At 39.7% G+C, this 14,088-nt stretch overlaps 1 protein-coding gene across 2 annotated transcripts in view; it reads left to right on the top strand.

Moving 5' to 3' along the window:
* MICAL2 (microtubule associated monooxygenase, calponin and LIM domain containing 2) overlaps nucleotides 1–14,088 on the top strand; it is a 1,053,240-nt gene that overhangs the window by 859,956 nt on the left and 179,196 nt on the right. For both annotated transcript variants that reach the window (XM_078680924.1, XM_078680923.1), the window contains one exon: nucleotides 1,961–3,332. In XM_078680924.1, coding sequence (XP_078537050.1) covers nucleotides 1,961–3,332 — 1,372 coding nt within the window. The remainder of the gene's footprint in view (nucleotides 1–1,960; nucleotides 3,333–14,088) is intronic.

Below are 14,088 nucleotides of genomic sequence, written 5' to 3'. Positions count from 1 at the left end.
CAGGCCCCCCTTCACCCGTAGGCCTCCGGATTGGGCCTATTGGTGTACCCAAGGGACCCCCTTCCCTTCCCAGCCAAGCACAGTGTGACAGGCACCATGGGGTGCAGGCCACAGGGTGCAAGGTTTTCCCCACCCACCCTTTTTCCAATGGTAGCCTGTGTTCTCCTTCGGCACACAGGCTCCCATTGAGGTCAATGGGAGTCTGACCGAACCGAGTCCGTAAGCATCCGGACACATCGTAATCAGTCGGTAGGATTTCTAGAATACGAATCGGTCGGAAACCATTCCTAACCCGATTCGGTGGGAATGCTTTCTTAACGACATCGTATTCTGCCCCATTAGATGGTGCATAATATGTAGGTTTGAAAAGTAGGTTGAGTAGCAGTAGAAGGGAAAAAGAAATGAAGAGAGCGACTAAGTTACAAAATGAGTATGTCATGTGTTGTGCTGTCAGTGTTTGGCAAGAACCAGAGCAAAACATTTTTGTTCAGGCCCCAAATCCCAGGGATTTTATTGAATTTAGAAGGCTCAATGGGTGAGTTGATCTTACAACTTTTGAAACCGTGATATACAGGTTGCTGTCAGATATATTTAAGCAGGCACACTAAGGTCCCGATTACGATGGAGGTGGGATGGCCACCATCAGGCCATCGGTTGCAGCCCCATCGCCCCATGCAGGACCCCCCACCGCATTAGGATGGTGGGCGGTCGGACAGAGTGACCATCCGCGTGCATCAAACAGGCTCAAGGAGCTATCAGACAGACTGCAATCTCTACAATGGAGGTGGTGCCTGCTCAGACACCGCTGTAGGGATTACAATGTGCCTTTCCACCGGCCGTTTCAAGTCTGGCAGAAAAAGACTTTGGGGGCTCCTAACAGGCCACCCTTACCCCTGGCCCTCCGCCATAGGCCCCAGGGGCACCTATTGTGTCCCGCTAAACATCCCTGCACCATGTGGTTCAGGGATGTTTGAAATGTGTTATTTTCGTGTTGCAACATGTGCTGTAGCCTGCGACACACACCGCAATACAAAATATACACATTGCGACTGCCATGAAGGTGGTCACATCCTAATGCGGCCAGCGGGACCTCTGATTCCTAGTCGGGCGGTCCTGCTTCTGCGTCGGTGTTGGGCAGACGTCAGTCTGCCCAACATCATAATCAGACCCTAAGTCAAAATCCTATAACTAAAGTGCACACAAATAAGAGTGTGCTTAGAATCAAATGGAACACGAGTGTTTGTATTTTATATAAGTCTTTGTTACTTATTTTGCATCTTTACTATGACCAGATGGCATTTGTTCTCATGTTTCCTATTGCCTGCTGCAGAAACACTACTCCTAGCCCCCCTGAAGCACCCTCTCCTACCTTTTTGTCCTCTCTCTCCTCCAAGTATCCTCTCTCCACCTACATGTCAATGTTTGTTCGTATTGAAATGTGTTGCTACACAACAGTGTGCCCATTTTCCCTGCAGTGGTGATTTTTGCAGGGAGACACATCAATTTTCCTTGCTTCAAAAATTGAACCTGACTATCCCTAACAAAGCACCTCTACTTCTGCGACTGAAATCATCACAAATTGATGTTAGTCTTTCCTATCCTTGTCTAACAGTGAGCCGTTGCTCTCATATGTTCCGGACTGCTGTGCGGGGTCCTGACTAGAACAGGGACTATGTCACTTAGCCCCTGGTGCCCTCTCTTGTGGTAATCTTTGTAGTTTGAAAGACATTACAGTACCCAAAGGTTTGAGGGAAAACCGGCTGATCATCTTTTAATTGTGGTCCTCAGCAGTTTCTATTGGAGTTGTATGATGGTTTACTTGCAGTGTCTCCAGGAGTCTCATGATACTTTAATAGTCTTAGCTTCGGCAAACATTTTACCTTTACTATTAAAGCTCATTTGCAGTCACTTTTGCATTTTGTCATGATGAAATTAATAGTCGTATTGTATTCCTTTGCAGATTTGTGTGACTGACACGACAAGAGGACCCTACGGTGCTCATACCACATCCTTCCAAGTAATGAGTAATGAGATCCAGCAAGAATTACCCTCTTATGTGCCTCACCGCCAGTGCCTGCCAAATGATATCAAAGAGCATGAGTGTCACCTCCATGGAAATGTCCAGCCACATCCAAGGCTACTGGGAATTTACAATAATACAGAGGATGACGACAAAACCAAAAAACAAACTTCAGGAAAAATACAAACATTTGGGATAAAACCTTCTTCAGAGACAGAACCTTTTGTGGAACAAACTATGGATCCACATTTTCGATCCCGAGAACAAAAGGATAACACTGGTCTGAAAAAGTACAGAATTGCTGTGGACCAAGATAATAAAGACAATAATCTTTTGAAAAAATTACTTCTTTCAGACAAGGAAAGAGCAGATTTACTTGATTGGAATACACGAAACACCCAACGAACTATTCCACAGAATAAAAGAAGCCCGTCCCTGGACATGTCCGTTCCGACACCTTATAAACCTAACTCTACCAAGAGGGAGAGCAGGTTGCAACTGCCACTGTTTTCCAGATCATCTCCAGCTGCACAGATCTCTACTTCACCTTCACTAGCAGACAGTAAAAATGAGCTAAATGTTTCTAATGCAAATCCTGCAGAAGAAGAATCACAGAGTCGGCCTAAATCCCCATTTAGAATCATTGCAAATGCAATAAAAAGATCATTGAACTACTCAGAAAGTAATAAAAGTACCCCAATCCATAAACCACAACCTGTTCCTCCAAGCAATGTTTTCGACTTTCCTAAACCTGCTAGCCAGTCTGGTGGTTTAAGGCGAAGTCAGAGTAACGTTGAAAACGTCTCACGTCCACAGATGCCAAGAAAGGCTTCGGATTTCTCATTCAAAAATTCACCTAGCTATTTTAAGCCAGTTGAAAAGACCACTCTCTATGAGGAAAGAACATCTGAACAACATTCTCCACCTAACAATTTGTACATCCGGCAAGAGGGCTCCCCTAGTAGACTGGTGCATAACAAGTCTTGCAATAACAATTCAGAGGATCCCATGCTGGAACGCCTAGAAAGGATTAATATTAAAGACAGTTTTCCTAAGGACCTAGGAGATGACATATTTTTACGAAACAGAAAGAATACTTTATTTTCTTCACTGAGGTTTACTAGGGAGAAACCTTCAGAAATTATCACAGATGAACCACATTCGAAAAGTGATATTTGGAGCATTTTTGGGACATTCCGGAAAAAAGTTAATGAACGGGATGTCAATGGCCCGATAAAGAAGACAACTACACCGTTTAGTGCTTTTTTCACTGAAACTGTGTTAAATAAACCATCTACTACACAAGAAACAGGTAATTTGCTTTCTATTCTTTTAGTGGGTGGTTGCTTTTATTCATTAAAATACAATTACATAGCCACTTCTTGCCCTGGTAGTGGACCATAGGCCGTATTAGCTGGTATCCTGGAGAATTGCATTAGGTTCACAAGGGGAGATATAAGGCTGATATACTATACCGGTCTCTAGAATTTTACACCCTCACTTATTCATGGTTGAGTGCTATCTTAACATTGTTGCTATCTTCTTTTCCAATACCTTTAAGTAGTTTTAATGAATTGTGAAAGATGGGATTCAGTGGGTGACCTAAAGTCTTTTCTTCTTTACCCTGAGCTAATGCTATGTCACTGAAATTGCACAAACGCTCATATTTTATGTTTGACATGGTGGGGGACAATTCACAAACTACAAATTGTAGTATGTTTTTGTAGAACTACAAAACGTACTACAAAATGCATCTCACAAATCTAAGCGTCAAGTTTATGCCGCTGCCTGTACTGTACTTGTATGTCTAGATATCTCCACCCTGACTGAAGAATCTCTGCACCTGTAAGTATACATTTTAGAAGTATATGTAGAAGGGACATAGGGGAGGCTGGGCAATTGGAAATACTTATGAATAAAGGGGAGGGAATTAGGAAGGAGCAACTTAAAGAGATTCAGGGATAGGTTTAGGGAGTAATGCCAACCTTTCACAAAAGAGTAAGCATGTAGCTATTCACCAACTGCATCTCTATAGTTACTACAGCCAAAAAGAGACCCAAACAGTAGTAAAGCACTTCAGCTCAGTGCTGGAGTAGGGCTATCACCACACATGGCTAACGACTTTTAATGAAATACTATTCATATGGAAATTAACAGAGGCCCTAATTATGCTGGTGGTCAGTCCGACAATAAGTCGGCGTCCTACCTGTCCTATTACAATGAGACAGCCAGCACACAGGTAAGAAAGTGCTTTTTTCTATTGCGGCTTGTGCTGTGGCCCAGGAAAAGGCCCACAACACAAGTCGCAGTTGAAAAAAGCATTTTGTGCACAGCCATGAATCATGTGCCAGACCTCTGTGGTCTGACCACATGCATCAAAATGTGGCAGACAGACCGATGGCCTGTCTGGGTGACCTGTCGGGGCGGACCCTTACCGACATCCTAATGAGGCCCACAAGTAGGGACTTAAAATAAAACCCCATTAGAGGTTATTAATATACAATTATTTAAAATAGGAAATAATATACCTAAATATAGATTAATGTTAAAGAATCATTTATAAAAATAGTACATATTTTTATGTAATTTTAATGTAATCATAACATTTTTTAATAACATTTTGTATTGAAAATAAAACACCATACGAAATAGTTATTATATTATTTCAAATAGTGAGGAATAAACTGAAATACAAATAAATGTTAAAGGTAATTTATAAAAATAGTACATATTTTCAATGTAATAAAATATTTTAACAACATTTTTGCATTTAAAAATTAATGGAAAAATATTTCGTTTTAAATTCTATACATTTAATAATTATTTACAAAACAATTTCCTATGCACACAACATATCAATTCAGGTACAGTCGTATTTTGAACAGACATCAATTAGGTTTAGTCCTAGAAAATAATATTTCACTTCTTCTGTTTGAGCAATTATTGTCGTTTATTACCCCAAAACCTTACGCCAGCCGACACGTGTTTCGTCAGAGTGCAGATTGCTCTGACTCTTCAGAGCTGGAAATGAAACAAAAATTTACAAAGTGTTGTGATTCTTGTCACTGTACTAAGTGACTTAACATATACTAGGCAACATGTTGGAAGAAAAATCTCCTTATACTCCGACAGACAAAATTGTGACTATATATACATTAAAATTTGCGAAAGTAGAGGTTTGAAGAAAACAACGGGTCCTATTTAACCCATACAGACATGAACCCCATTTCGTCACTTGGTTCAGTATTACAGGATTACCCTGATTATACTCAGCACTTTTGTAAGTGACATGCACATGCTTGGAAAAGTGAAAGAAACGTGACTGCGAACATGACACCACACTGTTCAATCAAGAATTTAGTTTCGTTCAAAGTTTCATTTGTATTTAATACATACATTGAAAAAAAGGAAAGGAAACGCATTGGAGATTACTACTGACAGTTCTTGCGGTCGATTGGTCTTAGGCTATTTATTAAAAGGATTGATAAACCTTGTGCTCAGAGAAGGTGAAATTTCTCAGGTAAGTGTACAACTTTATTGCATTTGCCGTAAGAAGCTGTAAAGAGAAAGTCCCTCCACCTCTAGAGTAGTACGTGAAAAATAGGCATATTATTGCCTGCATTCATGCCAACACATACCTTTCTTGAAATGATGGCGTATATTGTAATTCCTATTGAGAAATATATGGAATTGGCTTTTAATTTAAGAAATGGTTACGAGTTGGATCTGAGACAATAATCTTATGAGTTTGTTAAAAGTTTGCTACTCCACTTACCACTTAACCGGTGATAATTCCAACCCGGTAAGGGTATCTTGTGCGTTCAATAGTTGTAGCTAATCTTCCCATGTGTCTTCAGTAACGTAAACATAGACCCGCAGTCACGTATACCGGAATGGCAAAAAGATATAAGAGAAGGGAAGAGTGGAATTCAAAGAGTCAATGTAATTGAGTACTCATACATCTGGAAGAAGAACTTAGCCATAAGACACGGTATGGGTCGAATCAGTTGTACACCTGTAGAACTGGTACTTATTGCATTTATGGAGATTGTATAATAACAGTAATAGTGCTAGATGATCACGCTAAACTAATTCGGAAAATTGTCTCCATTGATATGTTGATACACTTTGAGACACGACAATGTCTATGTCTTAATTATTATTACCCCAAGCCTATCCGATGTAGCATAAAGTGAGAATTGAAAGTAGCGTGAGAGACCTATGTCTAGGGAGTCATGAGTGACTCGCAGATCCGATTAAGCCCAAAATTGCAGCTCACCTATAAAGGTCCGTATACATCAAAAAGTTGCCGTATCTAGAAGCGCGTGGGCAGAATACAAATGATCGGTAGGATCCACTCGTCAGTTTCTGCAAGAACATGTCAGTATTACCTTGGATATCCTCACAATGTTTACACGCTAGAAAAGTGACTAAAAACGTGACAACCGTTTAGAATTGAGATAGATGCTTACTATTTATGTATGCTCCAATGTAGGCGAGAGGATCAGCTGAAATCGTGTTTGCGTGTCCCAATAGCCAGTCCGTATGTCCCTGGACCTGGAGTAAAGACAATGTAGAGAACATTATCTAAGGGCCTACAAGCGTAATCCCCGTGTGTTGGTCCCAGATTCGAGCTAAATACCTTGTTATATGCCCAGCCGCGAGTCCGGCGTTCTTGCTTCAAAATTCCATTGTTGAATGCGGAAGAGGAAGTGTTCCCGCGTTTGCAGTGCTTTGAATATTACGTATTCAGCAAAAGACTAGACCTGCGTGGTCTATTTCCGGTTGAGCGCAACCGATACAAACCGGAAAAGGATAAAATCTGAGTCAATACTAACGAAAGTGATGAAGTCCGAGTGAGACTAAACTACGAATAGAACCGCGATGGCGAGTAATACTGGTTTGGCTAAGCAAAGCATTCCGACAGTGGTTAAAAAAAGATCCAATTAATTATCCATTATATTGTGAATATCCAGAAGTTTTTTTGTAAGTTTACAGATGACAATGCACCCGTACCATCTTAAGCAAGACTCATATGTGGAGTCATGTTAGGGGAATTATGTATAAGTGAAAGCAAACAAACCGGAAGGAACCTTGAAGGAGAAATAGTTCGAAGTATGGTGTATATAACAAAAGCTAAAAAGATTGCTTTGAGAAGTATATAGTACTTGCTATCTACCATAATTAGAAAGCAATATTTGCAATCAATAATAGTAGGGGGAGGACATAAATTATAGATATTCGTTAGTTATCGATATCTAAATGGATATAATTACCAAGAACTTAATACTAGATTGAATCACGTATGTGAGTGGAAAATTCCAAAATAAAGTCTCACTATATCGTCTGGGTATCTTCCAGTATTACTGGATAGTGTATATTGATTGGCTAACCCTCACCTTGTGATGCATACTCAGTGACATATAAGTGACTTGTAAAGAAACATGAGTCATGCATTTTCCATAACATTGGTTCAAGACGCAGTGTTCTCAAAAACATCTATTGGTTTACGGTATATTAATATCCATTACATACACAAGGACCCTAACATTTAATACAGTGTTGCAGAAAATCCTTAGTGATACATGTTGTCTTGTATTTAACACATTACGATGTATAGCTATTTATCTCATAAAGCCGTAATATGTGTTTAACCCAAGAAAAACTGCATTTCGGAATCACAATTAAGACCACGTTTAACAGAATCCAAACGCATTATCCAAAGGGCTTCTGCCCTACGAAGTTTCAGTTCTCTGTCGCCACCCCTCGGGTTATGCTCTATGACTTCGATACCAAAAAAAAGAATTTCCTTATGGGTACTTTGCGCTGGGCAGAGTGAAGCATGGATCGCTGCGGGATATCTAGGGTCTCCATTTTTTAGAGCTCTGATGTGTTCTGTAATACGCTCTTTAAGGGGTCTAATGGTACTGCCCACGTACTGTTTATTACATTTGCATACCAGTAGGTATACTACATATCTTGTGGTACAGTTAATATTCTGTTTGATTTTGTAGCCATGGTTGTTAGGTCCTTTGAACTCTCTAGTGTTATGTTGGGCCCATTTGCACATGCTACACATTCCACATTTGTAAAAACCTAAGTTATATGGTGTCATCCATGTATTAATCTGTGGTGTTTTCGGCATGGAGGGGCTAAGCCTGTTGCGTAAAGTCCTCCCTTTCCTGAATTTGATCAACGGTTGGGTGGGCATTTCTTGTGATAGGATGTTGTCTCTTCTAAGAATTCCCCAGTGTTTGTTGAGTGTTTTCCTTAATGTCTGATGCAAACCATTGTATTCTGTGATCAAACGTACTGTTGTTGAGTCTGATTTACTTCTTGTTACACCATTTAGTGTTTCTGCTCTAGTTATCTTACTCACTCTGTTGGATGCTCTTGATAATGTAGCATTATCATATCCCCGATTTTTAAACCTTTGTTCCATATCATGTACACAGGCTTTAAAATCTTGGTCTTTGCTACAATTACGTCTGGCCCGTAGGTATTCTCCATATGGTATGGATCTGATTTGGTGTAAGGGGTGACTGCTGGCTGCATGTAACACAGAATTGCACGAAGTGTCTTTTCTGAAAAGTCTGGTGTTCAGTGTGTTATTTTCAATATACAATTCTATGTCCAAAAAATTGATTCTCTCTGCACTTTGTTCCATGGTAAACTGCATGCCATACTTGTTTTTGTTTAGATACTCACTGAATTGGTACAGTTCTATGGCCGAGCCCGACCATATGAGTAGACAGTCGTCTATGTACCGACCCCAATAGACGATATGATCAATCCAGTCTGAACCTTCAGTACCCCATATGTAGTCGGTTTCAAGGCAGCCCATGTAAAGATTGGCAAAAGAAGGTGAGAATTTGGATCCCATTGCCACCCCCTTGTTTTGTTTGTACCATTTATTGTCAAATAAAAAGAAATTATTTAAAATCAAATCCATCATTCCAATCAGCATTTCGTTGTGCAACCACTGTGTGGCCGGTCTATTACTTAGCAGACGAGTGATTGCTGTTAGTCCTTTGTCTATCTCTATTCTGGTGTAGAGAGACACCACATCTAGCGTTGCTAGTAGAAGGTTAGGTTGCCATTGTAAATCCTCTAGTATACTTAATATATGCTTTGAGTCCTGGATGTAACTGGCCATGGTCCGAACTATAGGTCCTATGAATAAATCCACATATTCTGACAACTTTTCAGTGGGCCCATCAATTCCAGCCACTATAGGTCTACCGGGTGGGAAAGGCAGATGTTTATGAATTTTAGGGAGTGTATAGAGAATGGGAAATGTGGGCCTAGTAGTCTTTAAGTAAGATACTTCATCATCATCAAGAATCCCTTGTGCGTGCCATTTGGCCAGATTCTTGTTGATTTCAATACAGAGAGGTCCCATTGGATTATATCCTATTTTTTCATAACATGAAGTGTCATTAAGTTGGGACAAGATCTCTGTGTTATGGTCTTCCACATTCACTATCACAACATTCCCCTCTTTATCTGCCTCTCTGATGATAATAGTGTGATCATTGGCAAGTTCTGTAAGGGCTCTTCTCTCTCCTGCCGTTAGATTGCAATTTCTAAACCCCTTCCTGGTGGATTTATTCTGTGTGATAAAATCTAAATCCTCTAGAACTCTTTTATGAAAGTCATCGATCGCATTTCCCCCCGGTAATGTAGGTGTCCATTTAGATTTATTTTTGAAACCGCTAGATAGTGTGAGATCTGTATCAATTTCAAGTTCACCCAAGAGTTGAGACATAGTATAAGGAGTTTCTTCCCTTTCAGTGATAGACAATAGTATCCTTGTGGCTTGTACATCTTGAATGGATGGTACATCACACACAGCACCCAAATTCTTGTTGCATGCTTTTTTATTAGTCGTTGGATTGCACAGGAAATGTTTTTTTAATTTTAAGGTACGTATGAATTTGTATAGATCAATTTTCAGTCTACATAAGTCCCCATCTTCACTAGGATTAAAACTCAAACCCCTACTCAAAAGACTGACCATATCCTGGGTCAAGGACTTGGAAGATAAATTCACTACTTGTACCTCATCTGTTTTCTCCCTTACTTCATCATTCCTTTGCCCGATCTCAGTTTTTGTTGGTAGTTGTCGTTTACCGCCCCTGTTGCCTCTCCTAGTTTTGTACCTCCTAAAGGGGTTGTACCCATCCGCCGATTGCCTCTCCTTGCTGTTTTCACCTCCTGAAAAAAACTTGATCTTACTACATTGCTACCGGCTGCACCTTCATTTTCACTCTCACTTACGGTAGGTGCATTAAGAGAGGAAGTACTAGAAGAGAGAGATGTGGACTCACTTCTTGGAGTTTCGGTAGTTTTAGTGTTTACAACTCGTACTGCGTCGTACTTTCTAGCATATGTGTACACCCTACCTATCTTATAATCTATCTCATCCCTCTTCATTTGTCTAAGTTTTCTTTCCTTTATATCTTTTTGATGGGCGGTGAGTATGTCTTTTAGGATAACATAATTTTTTCTGTGGCTTCCTTCAAATTTAAATCTTTTATTTCCGATTCTACGATGTCTATTTCTGACTGCAATTTAATGACCTTCCGTTCTGAGGATTCGATTAGAATGTCCATCATGGTGAACGAATTTATATTAAGTGAATCCTCCCATCTTGTTAGTAGGTCATCATCTAGTTCATCGTATGTTGGTAGAATCGTGCTCTTAATCCTCTAGAAACTCTTTTGAGCCTCAAATATTGTTTTAGTGTGGTGGCGTTCCACCATCGGGCATTCTCTGTCTTTTTTAATCTTTCTAATTTGAGGAATTTATCTCTCAAGCCTTCTACTCTGTTCTTATTGCCACTTGTTGTGGTTTGGTTGGAACCAGACTCAGTCGTCATGTTGCCCAAAAGCTCATCCGCTTCCTTATCTCTCTTCATTTTGATAATGAAATGTGATATTATATTCTCACAACTTACTCCTTTAGTTGTACTTTCAGTTAGTCAGTGCGGCTGCAAACCTGTCTGTAACTATATATTCACAAAGACAATGGGTTTTATATAGACAGGGATTACTTGCGCTCCACATAAGTTACTGACAACTTGTTAGGTTAGAGACAACGTTAACAGTGGTGCCACAGGAAAAGGGAAACCCTCTGAACCCTTTACAAGGTGTCGAAAACAACACCTAGACTATATACAAAACAATTTCCTATGCACACAACATATCAATTCAGGTACAGTCGTATTTTGAACAGACATCAATTAGGTTTAGTCCTAGAAAATAATATTTCACTTCTTCTGTTTGAGCAATTATTGTCGTTTATTGCCCAAAAACCTTACGCCAGCCGACACGTGTTTCGTCAGAGTGCAGATTGCTCTGACTTTTCAGGGCTGGAAATGAAACAAAAATGTACAAAGTGTTGTGATTCTTGTCACTGTACTAAGTGACTTATCATATACTAGGCAACATTTTGGAAGAAAAATCTCCTTATACTCCTACAGACAAAATTGTGACCATATATACATTAAAATTTGCGAAAGTAGAGGTTTGAAGAAAACAACGGGTCCTATTTAACCCATACAGACATGAACCCCATTTCGTCACTTGGTTCAGTATTACAGGATTACCCTGATTATACTCAGCACTTTTGTAAGTGACATGCACATGCTTGGAAAAGTGAAAGAAACGTGACTGCGAACATGACGCCACACTGTTCAATCAAGAATTTAGTTTTGTTCAAAGTTTCATTTGTATTTAATACATACATTGAAAAAAAGGAAAGAAACGCATTGGAGATTACTACAGACAGTTCTTGCGGTCGATTGGTCTTAGGCTATTTATTAAAAGGATTGATAAACCTTGTGCTCAGTGAAGGTGAAATTTCTCAGGTAAGTGTACAACTTTATTGCATTTGCCGTAAGAAGCCGTAAAGAGAAAGTCCCTCCACCTCTAGAGTAGTACGTGAAAAATAGGCATATTATTGCCTGCATTCATGCCAACACATACCTTTCTTGAAATGATGGCGTATATTGTAATTCCTATTGAGAAATATATGGAATTGGCTTTTAATTTAGGAAATGGTTACGAGTTGGATCTGAGACAATAATCTTATGAGTTTGTTAAAAGTTTGCTACTCCACTTACCACTTAACCGGTGATAATTCCAACTCGGTAAGGGTATCTTGTGCGTTCAATAGTTGTAGCTAATCTTCCCATGTGTCTTCAGTAACGTAAACATAGACCCGCAGTCACGTATACCGGAATGGCAAAAAGATATAAGAGAAGGGAAGAGTGGAATTCAAAGAGTCAATGTAATTGAGTACTCATACATCTGGAAGAAGAACTTAGCCATAAGACCCGGTATGGGTCGAATCAGTTGTACACCTGTAGAACTGGTACTTATTGCATTTATGGAGATTGTATAATAACAGTAATAGTGCTAGATGATCACGCTAAACTAATTCGGAAAATTGTCTATAATTTATGTCCTCCCCCTACTATTATTGATTGCAAATATTGCTTTCTAATTATGGTAGATAGCAAGTACTATATACTTCTCCAAGCAATCTTTTTAGCTTTTGTTATATACACCATACTTCGAACTATTTCTCCTTCAAGGTTCCTTCCGGTTTGTTTGCTTTCACTTATACATAATTCCCCTAACATGACTCCACATATGAGTCTTGCTTAAGATGGTTAGGGTGCATTGTCATCTGTAAACTTACAAAAAAACTTCTGGATATTCACAATATAATGGATAATTAATTGGATCTTTTTTTAACCACTGTCGGAATGCTTTGCTTAGCCAAACCAGTATTACTCGCCATCGCGGTTCTATTCGTAGTTTAGTCTCACTCGGACTTCATCCCTTTCGTTAGTATTGACTCGGATTTTATCCTTTTCCGGTTTGTATCGGTTGCGCTCAACCGGAAATAGACCACGCAGGTCTAGTCTTTTGCCGAATACGTAATATTCAAAGCACTGCAAACGCGGGAACACTTCCTCTTCCGCATTCAACAATGGAATTTTGAAGCAAGAACGCCGGACTCGCGGCTGGGCATATAACAAGGTATTTAGCTCGAATCTGGGACCAACACACGGGGATTACGCTCGTAGGCCCTTAGATAATGTTCTCTACATTGTCTTTACTCCAGGTCCAGGGACATACGGACTGGCTATTGGGACACGCAAACACCATTTCAGCTGATCCTCTCACCTACATTGGAGCATACATAAATAGTAAGCATCTATCTCAATTCTAAACGGTTGCCACGTTTTTAGTCACTTTTCTAGCGTGTAAACATTGTGAGGATATCCAAGGTAATACTGACATGTTCTTGCAGAAACTGACGAGTGGATCCTACCGATCATTTGTATTCTGCCCACGCGCCTCTAGATACGGCAACTTTTTGATGTATACGGACCTTTATAGGTGAGCTGCAATTTTGGGCTTAATCAGATCTGCGAGTCACTCATGACTCCCTAGACATAGGTCTCTCACGCTACTTTCAATTCTCACTTTATGCTACATCGGATAGGCTTGGGGTAATAATAATTAAGACATAGACATTGTCGTGTCTCAAAGTGTATCAACATATCAATGGAGACAATTTTCCGAATTAGTTTAGCGTGATCATCTAGCACTATTACTGTTATTATACAATCTCCATAAATGCAATAAGTACCAGTTCTACAGGTGTACAACTGATTTGACCCATACCGGGTCTTATGGCTAAGTTCTTCTTCCAGATGTATGAGTACTCAATTACATTGTCTCTTTGAATTCCACTCTTCCCTTCTCTTATATCTTTTTGCCATTCCGGTATACGTGACTGCGGGTGTATGTTTACGTTACTGAAGACACATGGGAAGATTAGCTACAACTATTGAATGCACAAGATACCCTTACCGGGTTGGAATTATCACCGGTTAAGTGGTAAGTGGAGTAGCAAACTTTTAACAAACTCATAAGATTATTGTCTCAGATCCAACTCGTAACCATTTCTTAAATTAAAAGCCAATTCCATATATTTCTCAATAGGAATTACAATATACGCCATCATTTCAAGAAAGGTATGTGTTGGCA

This window comes from Lissotriton helveticus, chromosome 3_1, assembly GCF_964261635.1.
Source record: "Lissotriton helveticus chromosome 3_1, aLisHel1.1, whole genome shotgun sequence".
Classification (NCBI taxonomy): Eukaryota; Metazoa; Chordata; class Amphibia; order Caudata; family Salamandridae; genus Lissotriton; species Lissotriton helveticus.
The sequence above is the reverse complement of the archived record's forward strand: the minus strand, read 5'-3'. Positions and strand labels throughout refer to the sequence as shown.